The following is a 22,217-nucleotide window of genomic DNA, read 5'->3' on the forward strand; positions in this document are numbered from 1 at the left end:
AGCCATGGCTGCTGAACCTGCGCGTCCGGAGCCTGTGCTCCGCAGCGGGAGAGACCACAACAGTGGGAGGGAGGCCTGGGTACCGCAAAAAAAAAAAAAAAAAAGTGCTAGGTATTGGTAAGGAATTATATTTATACATATTTTCTCTACATGAGTTCTTTCAATTAATTAATTTAGGTAACTTTTTGCTTCAGTGAGCTTTAATTAAATATAATTGTGTATGGCCAGTAAACTAAGTGTAATTTAAAGTTATTTCTTTTTAATTTTAGCTTGGCTTTAAATTTTGAAATTAATGAATCCTGACTTGCATAATATATATTTGGTAGCTATTCTACTTGAACTTCCAAATGCTAATCAAATCAAACTAGGAGTACAAGATAAGGTAATTTTTTTCGTTTAACATAAATTACCAGCAACATTTGTCCAATACAATATATACATTAACTTAGTTTGTTGTTAATCATCATTAAAGTCATCTTTTCCTTGCCCATTTAGGGACATATGTCTACTGTTCTCCTGTTCTGCAATTTTATTTCTCCTGTGTAGTAAGAACTTGATATAGAGTGTACAATTTTTAACGATATATTAAAATAAACTAGAGGATTATTTTTAGCTTTATACCATGTATATATGTGATATACCAATTAGATAAGAGTAAGACATATCTGTGTTGGCAAAATTTCATTTCATTTAATCCAGGAGATTTTTAGTGTATAAATTAGTTAAAACTATTGTAGCATTGTATTTTGTTTTTAAAAAATCATGTATTAAGGGATGTCCCTGGTGGCCCAGTGGTTAAGACTCCATGCTTCCACTGCAGGGGGCACGGGTTCCATCCCTGGTCGGGGAACTAGGATCCGGCATGCCTCGTGGTGTGACAAAAATAATAATAATAATAGATATTAAAATAAAAAATTATGCATTAAATGCAAACAATGTTTAATCATATTATTAGTTTTATAATAAAACACCATACTAGAGTATACGTGTGATGTTTTAGTTGATGGATGGATTTTATATATATTGTATAAAATATATATGTGTATAGTTTCCATTAAAACAAAGCAGTCTGCTTAAATGGTAGTAAGTTCAATTTTGCTGAGTTTCTATTTTGCATTTGTGCATCAAAATAAAACATACTTTGTTTTTAAAAGAAGTTTAGCAATATTCTCTAAAAGAAAAGAAACATGCTTAAATACAAACCATAAACTTTCTGTGAATGCTTTTGTTCTTCCTATGAGACGTACTTTTAAACATTAGCTTTACCGTTTTTATTGCCACATTTCTGAAGATAAACACTTATGTTTCATAGAACTCCATAAAAATGATTACCCAAGAAAATAAATTATATAAATTCTTTTAAGTTAAATTTTCTGTGATTTATGCCCAATATCCAGTATTTGGGTTGACAATTAAGTGCCATTTTCAACTCATCAAATTCCCAAATTAAGTTTCCCATATCGCACAGCCAACTTTTTAAAAACATACATCAGAAATTTTCCTTATAAAAGGGCAGATCTATTCACTGGGATGGTTACCTTTAGGATAGGAAACTCAAAGTGTGTTTAACTGAGTAATAAGAATATTTTTGACAATGGGACTTGACATGGGTAACTGTTACATGATTCATCTCCTTCGGTTCTCTGTGTGTGTTTCCACTAAGTGGGTTGCTCCCTGTGGATCTATACAGTGGAGATAGCAGAGGGTCATAAAAGAGGTATTTTAAGCACTCTGGTTTCATAGTGTATGCTTGATGGACAGAATAAAATGTATTCCTCCAGCAGTTAAAGAATGAGGGCAGGGTAGATAAAAGGAGAAGTGAAGGCAAGGCAGAATTAGATATCGGTAAATGCTGCAAACTCAGTGTACTTGTACCTCTAATCCTCTTCCTTATCGCCAACTTTTAATTCCACCAAAAAAGTCCTTATATTTTCTCCTTACTTCCAATTCATTGTAGCCCAGCCACCAAAAAGACAGGATTCCATATAATAGCATGAATTTATACACACACACACACACGCACACATACAAACCCAAGCTCAACATTTGGTGCTGTTGAAGAGAATTTGAACATTTTAAGATGCAAGACTAACTTACATTATCTGAGGTATGGTAAAAAAAAAAATCACAATAAAAATTAAAAGTCCAATGAATAAGAAAAATGAAAAATAAATCCACATGTTATAAACAGGCTATAAACACATTTATAATTCATAAATTGCATTAAAATGGCTGTTTTATGTCTTATTAATTAAAAATAACAAAAGTAAGAAAATATGCTCAATGCAAGGTACTTTAAAAAAAACCAAAACCCAAAAAACAAACGTTAATAAAATATTTTTATCTGCATCAAAATAGTCTTTGGAAACCAAAAATAAAAATGTATCGTATGCTTTTTCAGGTTGATCTGTAAAAGTCAGAAAAATACATAATCCCCACCATTTAACTTTCTGGAAACAGAGTCCCAGTATGCACCAAGCATAAAGCAAAAGGCTTTATGTCATACTGAACTAAAGCAGTGAGCTCCCTGTATTGGTACAAAGAATTCCAGTTTAGTTCCTATCAGGAGACATTTTTGTTTCAGCCAAACTGAAACAAATGTCCTGACTTCAGTACAGTGTAGTGTAACTGAAGCTGTGTCCAAAAAGTTGTCTTCAGAGCACAAAGACACCTACAGAAACTCCTGAAGGGAAGGCATGGTTTCTCACAAGGCCAAGATGAGTATTATCCAAAGCGAAACTTGAGTCTGTATTTCACTGTGTTGGGACTTCTCCGAGGTGCGGAGAGGGGAACCTTTGGCTTGATGGGATTAGGTGGCTTTTTCTTTTCAGGAACAGTAACTGTGAAAGAAAGTTCTGGCTGCTCTGATTGCTTGAATCTTGGCAGAAAGTGGGTAGAGATGTGCTGAGGTTTAACACGGGGGCTGCAGCCCCGTTTAGCTTTCCCTCTCTTGTTCAGGGCCACGTACCACTCCCGCCCCGTTTTTTCAGTTCGATGTATCGCTGAGGCATAGGTATTATAGCTGTTTTCTTGAAATCGCTCCCTGAACTTGCAGTCATCTGTAAATTTGGCCTAGGGAATAAAAGAAGAAGAGGAAATTCAAGTAGTGATAATATTTTCAGCATGTAATAAAATGAGGTCTTTAAAGAAAAAACAAGAGTTCCGTTGACCCCTGCCCTCCTACTCCATTCTCTTTTATAAAGACACATTTGCTTCTTTTAGAGTTGCTTTAAAATTACTATTTTCGTTTCTATATTCCTACTTTCTTCATCTTTGTAATGCTGATTTCTGTTTATTATGTACAATCGTGTAATATAATGTATATAAAAGTGATAACAGGAACTCGTATATTTAAATTCTATTACTCTTTCTAATTACTTTGAAATTTTTAGTTAAAAAATTAACTTATAAGATTTTTCCCTCTCTTAAACCATCAAGAAAATAAATAGTACTATATTATTCAGAGGAATGGGGTCATATTATCCTTTGAAACAAGAATACATTTTTCAATCTTATCAGCATGCTTCATGGTGCTGAGAAAGGGGTAGCATATGGCCCTATTAATATTGCATATGTTAGAGTTCTTTAGGAAAGAATGTATCTTCACACAGTGATACAGGAGAGTATATTTGATGGCAGGAAGAAAAAAATTACCTTTGGAGTCACTAACAATACTTCAGCCAGATCTCTCTCTCTCTCCACACACACACACACACACACACACACACACAACTCTGCCCTTGAAATGCTCACAGAAACAGTGGATTAAGCAAAGGAGTAGACATCCATCACGATGCAGCTTGATAAATGGAATTATGACAGCGGTATGCAGAGGATACAATGATAGCATAGAGGAAGGGCATCTGAGAGGATGGAGGTAGCAGGGAAGAGGGCAGGAAGTCTTCCTAGAAAAGCTGACTTCTGAGCTGAGTCTTCAAGTCCAACAAGGTGTGAGCAAGGCAGGTGACGTGAGAAAGGATTTCAGGGAGCAGAACTGGTGTGTTCACAGGTCAGCAGGACGGCACTATAAGTAGTTCAGTGTGATTTCCACTTAGGACGCATGGAGAAAGGAAGAAGAGATGAGGACGACAAAGCAGACCACAACAAGCTCTGAAAAGGCTGAGTTTGCCGTATTGAGGAAATTGAATGACCGCAGTATAGGGGAAGCAAGTGAGAATGTGTCAGACAGACATGCAATCAAATGCCAATCCTGCCAGTTGAGTTCTCAGCTTTAGGCTCTTTATCCACAATCCTTGCAACTGTAGGGCTATTGTGAGAATCAAAATATTTTTCTAAGGAAAGGATCTGGAGCTTTTATCAAATACAAGATTCCATAGCCCCCAAAGAATTCAAATCCCTAACCTGGACTAGACCAACATGTTTCACAATTTCAGGGAACACCATTTGTATAAACGTCCTGGGCTTAGAAATACCAAATATCTTGACTTCTATATAAGAACACTACACATACACACACACACACACACACACACACACACACAGATATGATTCTTTCTATATCAAACCAAGAGGTTCTAACATGGAATTAAAAGTCCTTTAATTCCCTTGCTTTTCTAATAATGCCAAACTTTCTTCTGCAGTACAGATCCCAACGCTGTAATATAGAAGTCTGAACATTGCAAGGCAGTTTACACAGAACTACTGTTGATGGCCACATGGAATTTTTGAGTTGTGCAGGGTACTGACAATATCAGAAGACAACCAGTTTCAGAGTATTTCCAGCAGCACATTTATCTTATGTACGATAGTCTATCCAGGTTATTTACATTCGAGTGTAGTTCAATCAATAAAGCTCTTTGTTTGGAGGCTATGAAGCTATATATAAGCACTTGTCTACTGACATACCCTGGACTGGGTCTCTAGCAGGCTGTAAGCCGCTATTTTAAAGAACCACTGCCAATGGCTTTCTCTCATCCCATCATAACCTACAAGCCCATGACCAGGACAAGGGTGCTATGTTGCCATTCCTTTAGAAGAGCACACATTTATTGTTCCTTATTTTTTTTAAATTAAAAAGTCTTTCTTACAAGTCAAACATAGATTTGTCTGCTTAGCTCTTGAAAGGACTTCAATGCTCTCCCATTCAATTAGATAATCCCAAAGTTTTACTTTAAAATAAAAGCTATAACCATCTGGAATATTTTCTGCTACAGAAAAGACCAAGCATTTTAGAAAGGTGTGGGAGATTTCACTAAAAATGGTAGCAGGTATATTTACCCTGCCTCAGATTTTTTTCTTAAAATTTATTTGAATAACATGTTTAATGTATAATACATTATAGACCTGACTTCTACCTTGTTTCACACACAAAAAATCATTTTCCTGAAATAAAGATAGCAGTGATTGCTTTATTCAATTTTGACAGATTTTTTTAAGTGTACTGCATAATTTAACCTTATTTTTTCCTTAATGGTGTCAAAAAAAAATAAAGAAGGAACATGCCTTTTTTAATTGATGTGGCCAACAGACACACATGCGTGTGCATGCACACATACACACACACACACAGTATATTAACCTATAGCAATTCCATCTTACTGTCTTTCATGGGATGAAAACCTACCGATGCCACCCCCGAAAATTATTCCATCTGAAAACTTTCTCTTTCCCCCTCAAGGTTCATGTTCTAAGTTCTTTCTTAAGAGAAGACTTAAAGAGGATGGCTGTTCAGGCTCTAGATTTTTCGAGGGTCACCTAACTGTCACATGGGGTAGGGATGTTCAGAATTCTGAGGACCCCACACTACTTGCTGGCCCTCAGCCATTCCAAACCCCACTTTAAAACAGGAGTGAAGGCAGTCAGACTGTTTTGGATTTCTTAATTGACTTCTAATTTAATATTTTGTCTGAAAAATTCTTCCAGCTATGATGGAACAAAACCATTTGAAACAAACATAGTGAGTTTTTCATCAGGAGATCTGGTTTCTTCTGGAGGGATGGACTGTCCCTGTCAGTATTCCCGGCCCTGTTCAGACAACATGGCGACGTTAAGCAGTTCATCTCTGTCCCTAATGTTACGTATGAGGCATCTTCACAACAGAGTCACCAAGCAGCAGAGCCATTTAAATATATTTACCATTTACCATTACACAATTTTAGATAATAAACTTTCCAGGTTACTTTTAATTTTTGAAATCTCCTTTGAATTATAAAAAGTGCTTTAGCAATATATATACTTTTAAAACAATAGAACTGGATTATTTCCCTAGAAAATGGGAAGGGGATGTAAAGACTTTATCTACAGTTCAGCTGTGAAGTAGAGAGGTAAATCTAATTTCAAATAAGCTATTGAAATCAAGACCCCCATAACTTCCACCCTACCACCATCAGCCACTACAACAAACGCATTCATTAAAATGTTCGTGAAGAGCCCCTATCTTTGTTTCAAACTCAGTTTTTTGTGGATTCATTCCACAGATATTTATCGACTGTATATCACATGCCAGACACTGTGCTGGTTGTCACTTTTACAATGAAAAACAATATAGCCATGGTCCTGCCCATGTTTTTTGTTGACTTAAATTATCTATGTTTTTCTCTATAATTTCTCCTTGATCTTGCAAGTGTAAAAATAAGTTATAGTCAACAAGCCATAATTGCAAAACTAACAAGTTTAAACTGGCTGATTTCTACGTAATTTATAGGAGTCTTAACTGAAAAAAACAGATGAAAATGAAATTAAACTACTTTTGCCTGAATATGCAAATGCAAATTATTCAGAGGTGGGGCAATATAGTGCTATTAAATAAAACAAGAATTTTGGGCTTAGGAGGATACTTTACCTTGATTCTACTCATCTCCTCGTGTGATGAGGGCACACAGTGAATATTTAAAAGAAAGATCAAATTCAGTTCAAAGAAAGTAAAACTTTGACTGTGATATTCCAGAAAAGACCAATTCTGCTTAATTAAAATCTGAAGGTCAATTAAACCAGAGAATTCTTTCTGAAACAATATTTTTAAAAACTTTCTAAAACCTCTTAACATAGATTTGTTCCTTAGTAAACATGCTCTATGATGATTGAGAATATTGTAGCAAATGCGTTGAGGCTATGCCTACAAGTCCCGATTCTCATTACGTGTGACTGAAGAAGTAAATACGCATTGTATGAAAGCAGTATATAAAGAGGATTGAACTTGGACTAACAGTAGTACAAACCCTGGAGTCTGCAGATTATTTAATCATTTAATCAATTTTATTTCTTTATTTCACTTTGTTTTCTTTGATTTGCCTCTTTCTCTTGAAAAGCTTTATAAAGTTAAGAAATAATTAAATATAAGTAACTAAAATGCTATTATAGACTATATAATATTATTAAATAATTAAACTATTATTATAGACTGTAATGAAAACAATTAAAGACCAGATTGTGCTCTAAGCAAAGTTTTCTTGCTGCCTGCATCCCTACACTTCTTGTTCCCCTGCCTCCTTTCAATGCATTTTGGTTCCCACCCCTAGTCTCACCAATGGGACTGCCCGGGTCAGGTCCCCTAAGCCCAGGCTGCTTTGTATGGCTGTGTAGGATGTGCCCAGCACAAAAGCACCCACCTTTGGTGAGTGAAGGCTGAAAGCTAGACCCTGCTCCAACTGCTCCCAAGCAGCGAACCCCAGAACAGGGCAGCATGCATGTACAGGAGCTGCCTCTTTCTCTCTACTTCACAAACCTCATATGGGTCAGTTGATGTATGACCATCTCCAGAGCATGGTCATACTTCCTGCTTGGCACTAGGTATCTGGCCATTCTGTGTCTCAGTTCTTCATGCAACCAAGGGAATATACAAGTTGGATTTAAATCAACCTGAGGTAAGGTAGTGAAGAATGCTAGCCACATGATTTCTCCTCCTCTGAACCTCTTGAATTTGACTTCAAATTACTCAGGGAGCCAGGTCAAAATGCAGCTTCCCAAGGCCCTATCTCCAGAGATTGTTTTAGTAAGTCTGAGCTGAGACCCTGGAATCACATCATTAACCAGCATCCTGTGTGATCTTGATGCAGGTGAGGTGAGAACCACACTTGTAGAAACATGGTATGAGATAGTTCACTGTCTGATGCTCTTAATAGCTCAAAAAAGCTGGGCTATTGAGGGCTACCATGTGCCAGGTGTTTTACATATATTATTTCATTCTTGTTATAATTCCATGACTATTAGGATGCTATTACCTGATTTTCCAGACAGAAGAGTAAAGAAAAGAATTCGTCTAAAGCCCCACATTTATCACATGCCAGGGTAGGCCTGTGACTTAAATCTCATCTACTGATTCCTAGATTCAAACTCTTTCAGTAACACTGTACAAACCCAAGGCATCTCCTAGGTTTCTATATAGTCCTACCTGCCCTGCAGTTGCTCCATATTAAAATACTGATGAAAAACAAGTGCCATTCCCCCAACCATCTAAGACGTAGAACACCATCTCTCACTTTAGGCTGAAATGGATCTCTGAAATTACAAGTCGATTCATCACAGGCAGATTTCCTCAATAAAATAAGCCCTCTAACCAGATTTACATAGTGTGAAATTAAGAGAAAACTGACATTTACTGCAAAGGTAGAACACTGAACTCATTTTTTAGCCTGAATTACTAGCTATTCAGTTTTACTATGTAAATTGAAAGCTCTTAGAGGGCAAGGCGAGTTTCTATTCAATGCCTTTATAGAGCTCAGGGTCTTGACTGCACGAGTGGAGTGCTTAATAACTTATTTTTTTAATGATGATGATAACCGTTACTCAAGATTCCGTTTCCCCTTTCAATAAACATGCCCGGCTTTAGGGGCTGCGGACTCATCCTCACTCTGCCCCCAGCTCAGGAAGTCTAGTCCAGACTCTCATCCCGGGCAAGCCAGCTGGCGCCCTCTGAAACCAGGAAAGGAGGCTGTTCTAGTCCTTGCTTAGGACTGATCAAGCACACATTCCATGCCTATTTCGTAAACTCTGCAATTAGCTTTCCTTCCAAACATGATTCCCTAAAACCCTGAGAAACAAAAATAATTCCACCACGTGCTTCTTTCTGTATCTTTAAAATGAGCTAAAATGTTTTTCCCCCAACAGGCAATAAGTGAACATGCATACTTAATGAAAAGACTGAAGAATTCATGATAACCACCTTTTTCAAGATTGAGATTTTTTAAGGGGAAAACCACAATGCACAAGAAAGATCTTAAAAAATTATGAGATTATGACCATTGGAAATCCTTGCCTCTTTAAGATCTTGAACCTGGGAATTTTGCTTTCAAATTAGGTTCCTTGGAAAAAGGAAAACCCAGGAGAAAAGGGGCTACTGTATGCAAGACGAGTTTGGACCTAAAGAAAAAAGGGGCAAATAATAAATGGGATTTGTGGCTGGTCTAAATATCTGAGGGGGTCACAGCTGCCTGACCCCAGAATCAGAAAGTATTCTGAGAGGAGATAGAGGATCATCAAACAGCTGCCTGAGAGCAAATTCAGGAAGATCTGTTCTAACATTAAATGCTGAATACTTTCCAGGAACTATTCTAAGTGTTTTATACATATTATCTCATTTAAAATGCTCAACTATCACCATGTATTTTTACTTTAATTTTCTTCCATGTATAGCTGATAAAACCAAGGAATAGAAAGATTAAGTAAAATGACACAGTGTATCTCAAGTAGAATGACACAATTGAACTGTGCTCTTCACCACCACACTCAAGACCTTCTACACTTACATCTGGACCCACCTCAGATAAATCCAGAAAGGCTGCCTATGCAACTTTGGATAAAGACAGTAAACCTGAGGAGAGAGCACAAACAGACAGGCAGGCAGAGGTAGAGACCAAAAGAGAAGGGTGCTCAGCCCCACAAAGCACCGCAGTCTGGGAATAAGTCGAGAAAGAGGATACAGGCCACAGTGAAGGCTCTGACTAACCCTCATGGCTCTTGGGGAAGCAATTACCTGCTCTTACTCTCAGTGATTCCCAAGGCATCTCGAGAAGAAGACCAGACACCTTCATCCTTGTAAAGAATGCTGAAAAAACCCTGCACACTAGGAATTGAAATGCATTGTCTACTTAGGGTCTATCAGTCAAGGTCTTAAGGAAAGCTGCATGGAGATTACTATGAGTATATAGGTTGACTGAGTGCATGAGCAGAGCACACCGAGATGGCTGAAGTTCAATGAAAACTTCTCTTAACAAATTAACAAACTTAGCACACAAAGGAAATCAGCATATATGTTGCCTAAGTTTAAACTTTCTGGCCTGATAATAGTGTTTACCATCTTCCTGTCCACTGACAATGAAGCATTTCCTAAATGAAGAGTTTCTGTGAACAAAACAGATCTCTTTTCTGTTCTGAAAGTACATCCTAAAAGGGGTTCCCTATGCAACTCATCTTCACACTGAATAACCAACATTTATAAAACTGTGTGACAAGTTTTGTGGTGCACACATCCCCTCCTTTCTAGACTTTAAAATCAAGTAGGAGACACAGAAGTAGAAGGGGAAAAAAGATCCTCCAAAAGGGTTTGGAATGAGAGAGAGTGAGACAGAGAGAGAGAAGCAACCAAAAATATTCTAAGGATGAACCACAGTATTCATTCTTTAAAACGTAATACAAAAATATTATTAAAACATGCAATTAATAATTCCTATAAAATAATAGCTGAAAACAGTGTAAATAGTTCCAAATGAAACAAAATGCCTTCTTTCAAGCTAACTTTTCCCTACCAAGTATTATAGCATTTAAAAGGAGAGAGAATTTTTGAATTATGTAATTCTGGTTCAATCAATTGTTACCTGTGGTAACTTAGGAAAATATTTAACATCTCTGAGACTATTTCCTCACCTAACTATGTAATGAGATAATGTGAATGAAAGAGATTTTAAAGAAATATGCAAATCTTTTACCTCTGCCAAGTAGCTAATTTTTAATAGTCTCATTGTTACTATAAAAACGAAGTTGAAAATCTCCTATTATCCATGAGTATTTCTCAATACGCTATAGGTTTACTTTCCCCAGAATTATATGACTACTTTAGATTTATAGTTTATATTTACTTTGTAAATAAAACCCTAAAGTTACTCTTTATTTATTTACATTTTTTTCTAGTTTTATTGAGATATAATTGACATACGACATTGTTTAAGTTTAAGATGCATAACATGGTTTTATATACATATATTTTTGAAATGATTATAAAGGTATTCTTTAAATGCCTCTGCACAATTATTAATTTAAAGCAACTCACTAATCCTAAGCAACATTTAATCCTAAAAGTATAAGGGGTTTTAGCATTTTTAGTGGTGATGAAATTTTGTAAAAACCAAAACTAAATCAAATAATTATATTTAAAGCTAGCTATAAGAACAATTTTTCAACATGTTTAACTAGAAACTGAAAAGAGGAAAGAAACCATCTGGCATAAAACTAATAATGGTTAGAATTAATACTATTTCAAAATTCAACTTCCTTAAAAATAAATCACTTTATAATTTAATTAGGTTTCCATCTAGAGAAAAAGTGCTAATAAATGCTAAGAGAAAGTGGGCTTGGACAAATGGTTTAGAAAGAATCCACATAATCGTAGGGCTTAATTTTTTATCTACAATTCAGCTCAAAGTCATCAGAATGACTTTTATATCAAAGGGCTTCAGTGAGTGACAAGAGCAAGGCTTGCTTTGTACTCTTTAAAAGTCATTATTCCATGAAATAACTTTAGCCTGCCAAGATGAGAAAGAATAACAGATGCTGTTTTTGCATTATCTGCATTATTTCGGCCAGCCATCCTTAGACATTTGGGTCAAGTTTCTGGAAATTTGTTACTTGCATTTGACAGAGGAATCATGTAACCTAACCTTTCAGTTTGACCTTTCTAATTGGCATCCATTTGTAGTACTTCGCTTTCTGTTGCAATTATCCTTAAGCTGCCCCAAGGTAGTCTATTTTTTTGCATGTACTAAAGCATGAATCAGAATATTTAAAAAATTAAGATTTTCACCCAAAACAAGCAAACCAATAAAAGACAATTTCTTTTTAGGCATTGCATATTGTTATGATGCTTAGATTTTGAAGGTGTTTCAATCTTTTACCACCTTAAAGTAGATCGAGGAAAAGTTATTCAGTGTAGATGCATTTGATCATTGTTTTTTATTTTGTATGTGGATTTTTAAAAATCAAATATTTTTTAAAAAATAAAATGGCATGTCCTACTTTTCCACAGCAATGAAGAACGTTTTCCCTTAAGATATGTAATAAATCAAAGAGCAATTATTTTATGAACACTGTATTGTGGTTTACTAGAATATAGTAGCCAGCTCAGAAGATGAAATAAGTAAATCTGGTTATAATGCTTGTAATGGATGATCAGAGAGGTTACCAAAGATTTCCCATCTATCTTAATAAACTGAGATTTTAGTAGTTTATTATATTTAGAATATATTTAAATTATCATTCAATAATAGGTAATATTTATTGGGTACTTACAAGGTATTTAATATTGTTCTAACAAGCTTTATATACATTATCTCATTTAATCCTCAAATAACTGTAGAAATAGCTTGAATTCTACTGTCTCCTCCAAGAGATATTAACAAACCACATTTAGATGCTAGAGAAAGGAAAATTGAAAGTCTTAAACATTAAACCAAGTGAAATTCTCATTCAATTTTTTAAAGGTCTGTAAAGAAGAAATCATAATTAGCAAGTTCCAATTGATTGCACTCAGTTAAAACTTCCTATATACTTTGAAAACTGGAAAAGTGATATTTCTCCAATTTGTTTAATAAGAATTAAAGTGAATAAGGATTAAAGGAGTAGCTTTAAAGAAGAATTGCTTTTTAAAATAATTTAACATGACAAAACTCAGTACACTACAAAAAAAGCATAAATCACTTTTAAGGGCTGTGCATACTACTAATACTAATAAACAGAACCTGTGAGCGGGAAAACTAAGCTAAATATATTTTATTATCTTTAAAACATTTTAATGCTTCCCAAGTAATGAACATTTTCAGAACAAAGCATAGAAATCTATAATTTGTAAATTGATTACAAACTGTGTTAAGTGGGCTGAAGAAATTTTTAAGAGTGCAAAACTAGTCTTCATAGTTTTAAGAAGTGTTTTTGATGCAACAAAAAAACAAGATGAAAATTTCTCAAATGAGTCAAATTAAATTTCTCTATTAAAGGTCAAAGTCTTCTCACTATTTGTTTCTTCCCTCCATACTTATGAATATACGTTACATTACTTAGACTCCATTTTTGACATCATAAGTAGCTTTTAAAATTAAGAACATGATCTACCGAACACACACACACAACCACCATAAACATGTAAATTAAAAACATAGTATTTCCATAATATTTCTCCTCACTTGGACCACTTTTAAGAAATAAATAATGGCAATCACTTAGAAAATGCTGTTTTCAAATACACTTACCCTTAAAACTTTTTGTGGATTCTATATTATCTTCTCAAGTAAATAAAATATTTAAACGATTACTTACAAAAACACATACATTTCTCTTGGTTTAATGTACATATAATTTTACAAAAACAAAAAAAAATTAAGTTCTCTGGGCAAATTGTCCTATCAATTTGGAAAATCACTTCATTCCACTTTACAAATGTAAAATCTCTATAACACCTTTAACAAATATAAAGTGGTTCTACTTACACTTGCATGGAGTTTTCCTTTTTTTGACATCGCTAAAAATTTGTTGCTGAAAACTCCTCGTATTCCTACAATCCCCTGAGACACAGCAAATATTTCCAAAATACCTAGGATGACAGAAATCCCAAAATAAAACACAGACTCTTCTATATACCATTGTGAAGAATTAAATTTCTATGTAGATTGTCTCCATTCTTTATCACTGTGATTTTTAAAAAAGTATTTAACATCTTTATTTTTTGTGACATTTATTATGTAAAAGAAATAAAAAGGTCTAGCACTCAAGTATTCATTTAAAATAATAAATTTCAAGGTTCAAAAATTTGTGCTTCATTAGTAATTCTTTTTCTCCTTACAAATGATAAGTCACTTTTAGTAATCAATGTTTGACAGTAGAATCTTTTCAAGTTCTAAAGGAATGGCAAAGACTTTTTTAAATGTTTTACAAAACAGTTCTCATGCAATGTTTTTCTGTCAGAGATAATACAGTACTTTTAATATTAAAGCACAGAAGATGGTACTCAAGATTAGTATAAATCATTGGAAGCCTTGAAAATAATACTTATTTACATAAAAGAAATCCCTCTTCTCAAATGATCATAATACAAATCGATAAATCAATATATATCACACTCTATCATTTAGTGACTTGCTCATTTAAAAAGTATACATAAGATACTGAAAGCAATATAAATAATCTGAGACTATTGGCTCAGTGAAGTGTTTGATGGATTATGGTTTGAGACATCTTGCATTTTGAGTGACTTTTCTGGAAAAAATTTAATGAGGTATTTATTACGTTATTGTTTATATTTGGCATTTAGTAGTCAGAATTATCAAGTCGATGTCCCTCTGTCTCCTTTAATAATTTGAAAGTCCACATCCACTGGGTCAAGAGAGTCACACACCACAGTTTAGAGTATTTTAAGAAGATGAAACTCATAGTTTGTATATAATTGGGATTCCTGCCTGTTTACCATAAACTTGTACTAATGTTATATGAACAGAAGAAAAGCATAGAGCTTTTTGTTAATTGCCTACAACAAAATGCAAAAAAAAAAAAGGACAAAATAATATGGTTCACTAAAGCTAAAAAAGGACTTGTTCTGGAAGAAAGGAAGGAAGCAAGCAAGGATGGGAGGGAGGAGGGAAAAAACATCTCAACATTTCAATCTGTAATATTTTGAGTACATATTCTAATTAGAATATGTCAATAGGACTATGACAAATAGAGAAAATCACCAGGTTTTCTTAAAATAGCAGTCTCCCCCTGCAGTATTTGAAGTACATATAAAATTATTCAACTTACCAAATGCAGTGTATTGTGGATACACATATATATAATACATGTAAACACATATATGAATATCGTTATAGAGCACTTATGTTGAATAATGCGACCTAATACCTATAATTGTAGCAAATACTGTCGCTTATTTATTTAACCTGATTTCTTAAAAATAATTAATCAGAAAGTTTGTGAAGGAACTATTGATCTTGTGATAAGCATTCTTAGCCTAGAGTAAATAAAACACATCTCAAGAAAACTGCAGCTACCATTTTATTAGTGGATATTTCTTTAAAACAAACCCAAAAAAATCTAAAAACTTGGAAAGGAACTACTTCTGCTTCTGGGAAGAAACTCCTAAAAAAAAACTGTCTCAAAAAATTCTTTCCTTCAAAATGTTTTCAAAATGCTATTTACAATAGATTTTGCTATGCAAATTATTTGACTGTGATGCATACCTAAAAAAGATTTAAAAGCATTATCATTTTATGAAATAGTAGCAAAACACACAGAATCCTTTATAAAGATAAATTTACTACACAATGTAGTGCTGTAATAATATTATTAATAAAACATGAATAGAACATCTGATACAAAGTTATATTTCTATCAAAATTACAGAATGATATTGAAAAACAGCATTAATGATTTTGGATATTTCAGAGATGGGAGATGTGATTGTGAATACTGTGTAAATGTCTGTTAAAAAATGAGACAGGGAGAACATGAGAAATCATCTATGTGTAGAATGACAGCCACAAAAGAGACAATGTGGAGTTGGTAGAAAAGGAGACTTGACCATATGTTTCCCCCAATTTACTCCTGGTTCTGCTTTGTTAAAGGTTTTTTATACCATTGTCTGGAAAATTACCTGGTTTTGTAAATGAAAATCTATTTTGTATTAGTGGGAAAAAAAATACATGGTAGCATAAAAGATAAAATTCTCATTAAGCATATATGTTTGCAGGCTATCATTTAAGAGGTCAAGACAAAAGGACTCTGTACATACTTCTTTAATGGGAGCACTGCTTTGCTTATGTAAACTATTGGTTTCTGACAACATATTTTATTTTTAAGAAAGACCCATTTTGACTCAACTTGTTTCCCAATACACTGTACATTCTGCATGTATCTGTTATATAAATTTGCATTGTAATAAATTTTAAATATGGGGAAGATGAAATAATATATGTGAAAGTGTTATTTTATTACATACTACGTGGTTTCTTTTCTTGTAAGTTCCAGTATAAAAAATGATATAGTGCCTGAGAATGAAAAGATTTTATAATATTAAAAAAATTATACTTAATTGAAAGCTTAAAAACATACTTTTACATACATCATTCTGTTTAAAATTATGAAGAATGCAGGAAAGAAAAAAGATGAGATTAGATGAAATAATTGTTTTTTTTCAAATAGGCAACTTTGGTATGATGTTCTAAATAATGTAATTATGGTGTAATATTAGGAACCTTGTTAAGATCATAGTTTCCAAAGTAATTTCAACAGCAATTCCATGATGTCTTTCTTCCTAGAATATAGGAGCAGATTCTACAAGCTCCACAATTTAACCTCCTGCCCCTGCTCCCCAAAAAGATCACAGGCCTATTGATTTTTCATGCCAAATCTCAGTAACTCATTGAAGAATTCTAAGTATTTTAAACCTATGTGCATTAAATCACACGTATATAAATTCCAGAAAATATTTCTCTAAAACTGATTTATTTTTTCAATTTCAGTAATTTCCTCAGTAATAATAAATTTGATGGGAATTTACAATTCACGTGGAAGCCCAGATGGTATCCCTAAGCAAAATTGTGGAAGGCCAACTGTGTCTCACAGATCATAGATAGTCAATGAATGTTTGCTAAATTGGATTGTTTCTTTGACCTTCTCACTACCTCTCTTCCTTTTCAGGACACCCCATGTGTACACATGTATGGACACATGTCTTAGTACTCTCCTGCTATTTTGGCCCTCTACTGCTGGCGGAGTGGGGCAGGGAGAGAGTTAAAGTGCAAGTGACAATGTGTTATCTTTCCTAGGGTGTTCACATTTAAGAGGATCAAAAGAAAAAAACAGTGCTTAACTGAAGGAGTTATTCTCTCTTGGTGGAATTTTGTGATTGACATCTAGGTTGAAGGATGCAAGAACTCAGTGTCTCTCAGATTATACACTGTTTAATCCGCTTACTTACAAGCATAAGTATGTGTTACAAAGTAAAATTATTCTGGATATAGATTTTCTTACTTAGTCCCCTCTAGAGTTTTTAATACATTAGGACTCTATCAATGATGGTTGATACAATTATGTAGACTTCTCCTTTTTCTCTCTTTTCTCAGTGAATGAGAAAGATATACAGATATTCCATGTATTCAGAAGCTATCAACAGCCCATCTGAAAAATCCTCAAAGAAAAATCATTTTTTTTTAGATGTTGGGGGTAGGAGTTTATTAATTAATTTATTTATTTTTGCTGTGTTGGGTCTTCGTTTCTATGCGAAGGCTTTCTCTAGTTGTGGCAAGCGGGGGCCACTCTTCATCACGGTGCGCGGACCTCTCACTATCGCGGCCTCTCTTGTTGCGGAGCACAAGCTCCAGACGCGCAGGCTCAGTAGTTGTGGCTCACAGGCCTAGTTGCTCCGTGGCATGTGGGATCCTCCCAGACCAGGGCTCGAACCCATGTCCTCTGCATTAGCAGTCAGATTCTCAACCACTGCGCCACCAGGGAAGCCCCAAGAAAAATCATTTAAAACTGAAGTTTCTCTACTTGTGCTCACACAGCAACAAATATGCCATGTCTTTATCAAATCTGAGTCTTGAAATATCCAGTTTAGTAGTCTTCATTGATTAAGTTAGCAACATAGAAATTTCCTACTTGAGTTTTTCCATACAGAAGATAGAGATTCTGGTTTATTTAGGCTTTGGGGACTATATAAATGTTGACTGTACATTAACATCAAAATTGATAGTGAATTCAGATTTTTTAAAGTTAGTAAAACTGAGGGTTTGGTTTAGCCAAAATACATAATTGGAATTTCTATATTTTATGTAAACAATTTGGCTTTGTGTAGCTATAGCCTTAAGCTTTTGCTCCCTAAATTGACAATTACTTGATTGCCTATTCTTCAATGGCCCAAGATAAGTCAACAGAAGCATTGTTTTGGAATTAAACTTGAAAGCATAGAAATTAAAACAAAGTCTTTGTTTCTATTCAGTAGTGGGATTTTATCACCTATCTTGTCTTGCCCATCTTTCTTCACCCTTCCCTAGTATTTCCTTATAATAAGAGTTTATGTGCAATGAGCTTGATTCTTTTACCTGTCTTCAAAACCTGAGATAACTACTGTATAAGAGAAGCTAGGAATATATTAAGTGGTATTCCTTAACTAAACAAATTATGTTTCAAATCTATGGTCAGTGTACTTCTGATAGCCAAACTAGAAAATATTCACAGTTTGCAAAAATTGTAATGTCAAAAGATAGTTGTGAAACATATATTCCAACATATATTTATTTCTTCTGACAAACATTACAGAAAATTATTGAGTTTAAAAGAACCTGTTAGAATGTTTGGCATGGCAAAGTTTTGACTCTTTACAGAAGTAGCAAGCTGTGACAAAATAATGTAAGTTTTCTATCACTGCTAACTCACAGACCGTAGAATTAGATGATGAGGTAAAACTCTGATGTATTCTCCATGATCCTCATGGTCCGAGCTCGCTCAGTTTCTCTTGAGAGACTTGGACAAATGGTTCCTCATCTACTCTAACCAACATTCCATAAACAACTCCTGAGTTTACATTATGTATCAGGAAAGCATCAAGTGCTATCTACAAAGAGGTATATGACCAACTGCAATTAGCAGGTCCTGTTTCTCTTTCACAGCTACTTAAAGACAGAGATTCATTTCAAACTTCCAAATTACTTGCTATCCTTTTAAACATGACGTATTTCATAAATTCTTCATGGATCTATGGTAGCGAAATCTTATGATATATTATTGGACATTCCAGACATCACAAAGCTGAAAATCACCATGATTTAAACACTTAAATTATACTTTCCTCTGTGAGAAAAACCTATGGAAGGCAAAGGAAAAAAAAAATCCCAACTAACCCCAAAGTAATCAAAATAACAAGCTTGGTGAGCTAGGTATCCTATGTTGGGTACATGAATAAATGGATGAATGAATAAGTGAATGATTGCAAGCCAAGTGAAAGGCACAGACTAAACTCTGAAAGGTTGTTATAAACTGAAATGAATTAGGAAAGTGTTCGTTAAATTAAGAAAGTTTTATTTAGGCACTTCAGTTTTGTTTAAGAAACAAAGCAGTGTTTTGTGTCTGTTCTTTGTTAGATATCTTTCAAAGTGGATGTTAAAATAAAATGTACCTTGGAAATAAATACTGGCCAATGTCTTCTTTAGCTGAATGTGTTCTTTGTTGATCTGTTCTCATTTTCCTTTCTATCATTTTCTACAATTTCCCCTCCACAAGGCCTAAGCTGCAAAAATCTTTGTCTCTTATGGTTTCTTCCAAGAGAAGAGGGTGAATATCTTGGGAATAAGTCTGGTTTTCAGAGATCCCTAGCACACCGAAACCCACCTCCCACACATCCTTTTACCCCCTGGGGTCCAATCTGCCCTCCTTACAGGCTAACTTTGGATGTTCCCTTGGGAACACAGAAGTTATCCTCTGTTGAGGCTGATTTTTTGGATAAACTGCAAGAAGAACAGAATAGAAACAGTGTTCATGTAAGTGAAAGGGGAAAATACTACTAGAAGTGGGGAATAGAGCTCTCATGGCTGGTGGAAGAAAAGAGTTTGGTGGGACAAAATGAGGACAAATGGAAATACTGAACTAGACACAACTCTTGCTTACCCTTAAATCTCAGGAAACTCCCCTTCGCCCTAACTGACCTTGCCTTTTATCACCGAAGATGGTCAGTTGCTTAGTGAGTGTAATGAACCTTAAAACATAAAAGCAGACACCTCTAAGGAGTGTGTGGGAGGGCCTGGGACTCGCTGGGGCAGACAGGGAAGGCCCCTCTCGTGTTTGCTGCTCCAGGCCACCTCACCACGTGCAACACAGACAGCTGGAGCGGCAGAGCCCGAAAGACCAGTCAGGGGCAGGAGGCTGGCGTGGACCCGCTCCCCTTCCGGCGCGAACCGCCAGCTCTTCCACTTCCAGCCTCCTGAATCCCCCGGAGGAAGCTTGCCGACCAGCCATCCCACAGACGTGCACACCTCCAACCCTTGTCGGGGGCGGGTGCCAGATGCCAGCCCCTCTGTGGAGCCCGCGCTCCTCCGGAGCTTGGGTAAGAAGAAACCCGTCGGGTCGTTGGTTTGAGACGGAGAAAGTTAAGTACACCTGGGAGCCACCAGGCTGACACTCCGGAGCCGGGTGACCGTGTGCGCATCGGTATCTCCTGGCCATGTTTCCGCTCTCCCTGGGTCCCTCTGAGGCCCGGGCTGTGCTTCTGTCTGTTGGACTAACCCCGGCTGGAAGACCATCTGGCCCTACGGAGGAAAAGGCCCGCAGAGATCTGCCCAGTCCCGCATACAACCGCAAATCATCTCTCCCCTCTGCTGCCTAGAGGGGCAGTGAGAGGAGTCAGAGGAATGGCAGTGATGGTCTGAAAACTCAGACGGGGTGGAAGGGAGGAGAAGATGAGAAAAGAGGGAAAGAGAGAGAGCTAAGCTCCGAAAGAAAATTTAAAACTTGGCTTAAAAAAAAAAAACCTACAAAATTTTCACCTGTACCGAATTGAACCGCCTCTGAATTTCTTCTAAAATAAAGAACTTTCCCCTAATTGTCCTTGGGGACCAAAGGCAGGCCACGCTTCCTCAAGGTCTGGTCATAGTTTCAAGATACTAAAAGGTGCTAAACCCAACTCCGCAATTATTAATTCTAATGTCCATCACGTCTTCCTCTCTAAACGTGTCCAGTTTTCTAGATCACTGTCTTCTTCCAAACAGGGAATGTCTGGTCTCCTGTATAATATACATATATATTCTATATGTATATAATGTGTAAATATGTACGTATCTACAATAGACATATCTGTATACACATATGTATATATACATTATATATAATATTAATTTGGGGTTATGGTAGCCGTTGTGAGGGGCAGTATGTGAGATTTGATTATTCTAAATAAAACTGTTCAGTTATGGGCAGGGAAAAGGGGTGCGCTTTGATGCCCAGTGAAAAATGCGAGTCTGGTAAACAGAAGCTAAACGAGGAGAACGGAGATTTTTGGTTTTTCTCCAGGCACTGGCTGGAGCTCCTCTTTGGGACCAGGGCAAACTGGAAACAAGGTGCCTATCTGCGCCAGCCTCCGGGTAGCCTATACCTCAGTAATCGCCATTCCTCGTACTCACGAGAGGGGAAAGTGTGTGCCCGCCACGTAGACGCATCTCCACCCAACCCGCCCGGCTGTTTCGAGGGCCGGCTGGATCCCAGTGGCCGGGGCTCCGGAAGGTGGGCTTGCAGACCAGGGAATCACCAGCTGCCCCCTCCCGAGGCTCCCGCCGCCCGCTTAGGACAGGTTTTGTAGGAGAGCAGGCAACTTACTTAACATATTGGCTTCGTGGGAGCCATTGACTTTGCCATCCGGGTAGATCTGCAGATGGAAACCGATGCCCACTCTGCAGTAGAGGCTGCCGGTCCGGCGCCCCGAGGGGGTCCACTGGAAACTGCTCTGCTCCAAGCCATTTCCTTGACTGCCCAGAGGAGCCCCGGGGGAGGAGGAGACAGAGGAAGAAGAGGAAGACTTCGTGCTACTGCTGCTCCGGCTGCTGCTGGCTCCTCCGGGGTTCCTACCGGTGGCAGCCTGTCCGGGTTGCCCTTTGGGTGCGAGGCGCTCCTCCCCTTGAGCCCAGGCGCTGAGGATCAGGTGACTGAGGAAGAGCAGGAGGAGGAAGGACAAGCTCATTCTTCCAGCCGCGGGGGTCCTAAGTGCATTTTGCAGGGCTGGTTCTGGGCTCTGTAGCCCGCGCGCGGCTGTGTGCCTCTGGCGCTGCCCCCCTCGCCGCACTGGGTGGACATAGCCTCGGGGAAGAGAGAGGGAGAGGGGGAGAGAGAGAGAGGCCACCCGAACGGATCTCGGCGCTGGCACTGGGATATTTATAACGCCAGTGATCTCACTGCTCGGTGCACGCCTGCGAGGCTTCCCCTCACCCGCCGCTTTGTGTACTCTCCGGCCGGTGCGGGGAGGAAGCCTCGCCGTCCCGGGGGCGGGGGTGTGGAGGAGGGAGGAGACGGGAGAGGGTGAG

General features: G+C 36.8%; 1 protein-coding gene across 1 annotated transcript; it reads right to left on the reverse strand.

Moving 5' to 3' along the window:
• Positions 1-2,639: 2,639 nt before the first annotated feature.
• Positions 2,640-21,877, reverse strand: FGF5 (fibroblast growth factor 5). Its single transcript, XM_060147201.1, has 3 exons — positions 21,517-21,877; positions 13,653-13,756; positions 2,640-3,072 (listed from the first exon to the last, which is right to left on the reverse strand). The coding sequence occupies exons 1-3, from the start codon at positions 21,875-21,877 to the stop codon at positions 2,725-2,727; spliced, it is 813 nt and encodes a 270-aa protein (XP_060003184.1). The 3' UTR covers positions 2,640-2,724.
• Between the last annotated feature and the right edge of the window lie 340 nt (positions 21,878-22,217).

This window comes from Lagenorhynchus albirostris, chromosome 4 (assembly GCF_949774975.1).
Source record: "Lagenorhynchus albirostris chromosome 4, mLagAlb1.1, whole genome shotgun sequence".
Taxonomy (NCBI): domain Eukaryota; kingdom Metazoa; phylum Chordata; class Mammalia; order Artiodactyla; family Delphinidae; genus Lagenorhynchus; species Lagenorhynchus albirostris.

Coding starts and splice junctions, on each gene's coding strand:
- FGF5 (XM_060147201.1), bottom strand. CDS start 21,877: ATGAGCTTGTCCTTCCTCCTCCTGCTCTTCCTCAGTCACCTGATCCTC. Junction 13,757..21,516: donor CCACGAAGCCAATATGTTAA/GTAAGTTGCCTG, acceptor CTGTCATCCTAG/GTATTTTGGAAATATTTGCT. Junction 3,073..13,652: donor AAGGAAAACTCCATGCAAGT/GTAAGTAGAACC, acceptor TTTATTCCCTAG/GCCAAATTTACAGATGACTG.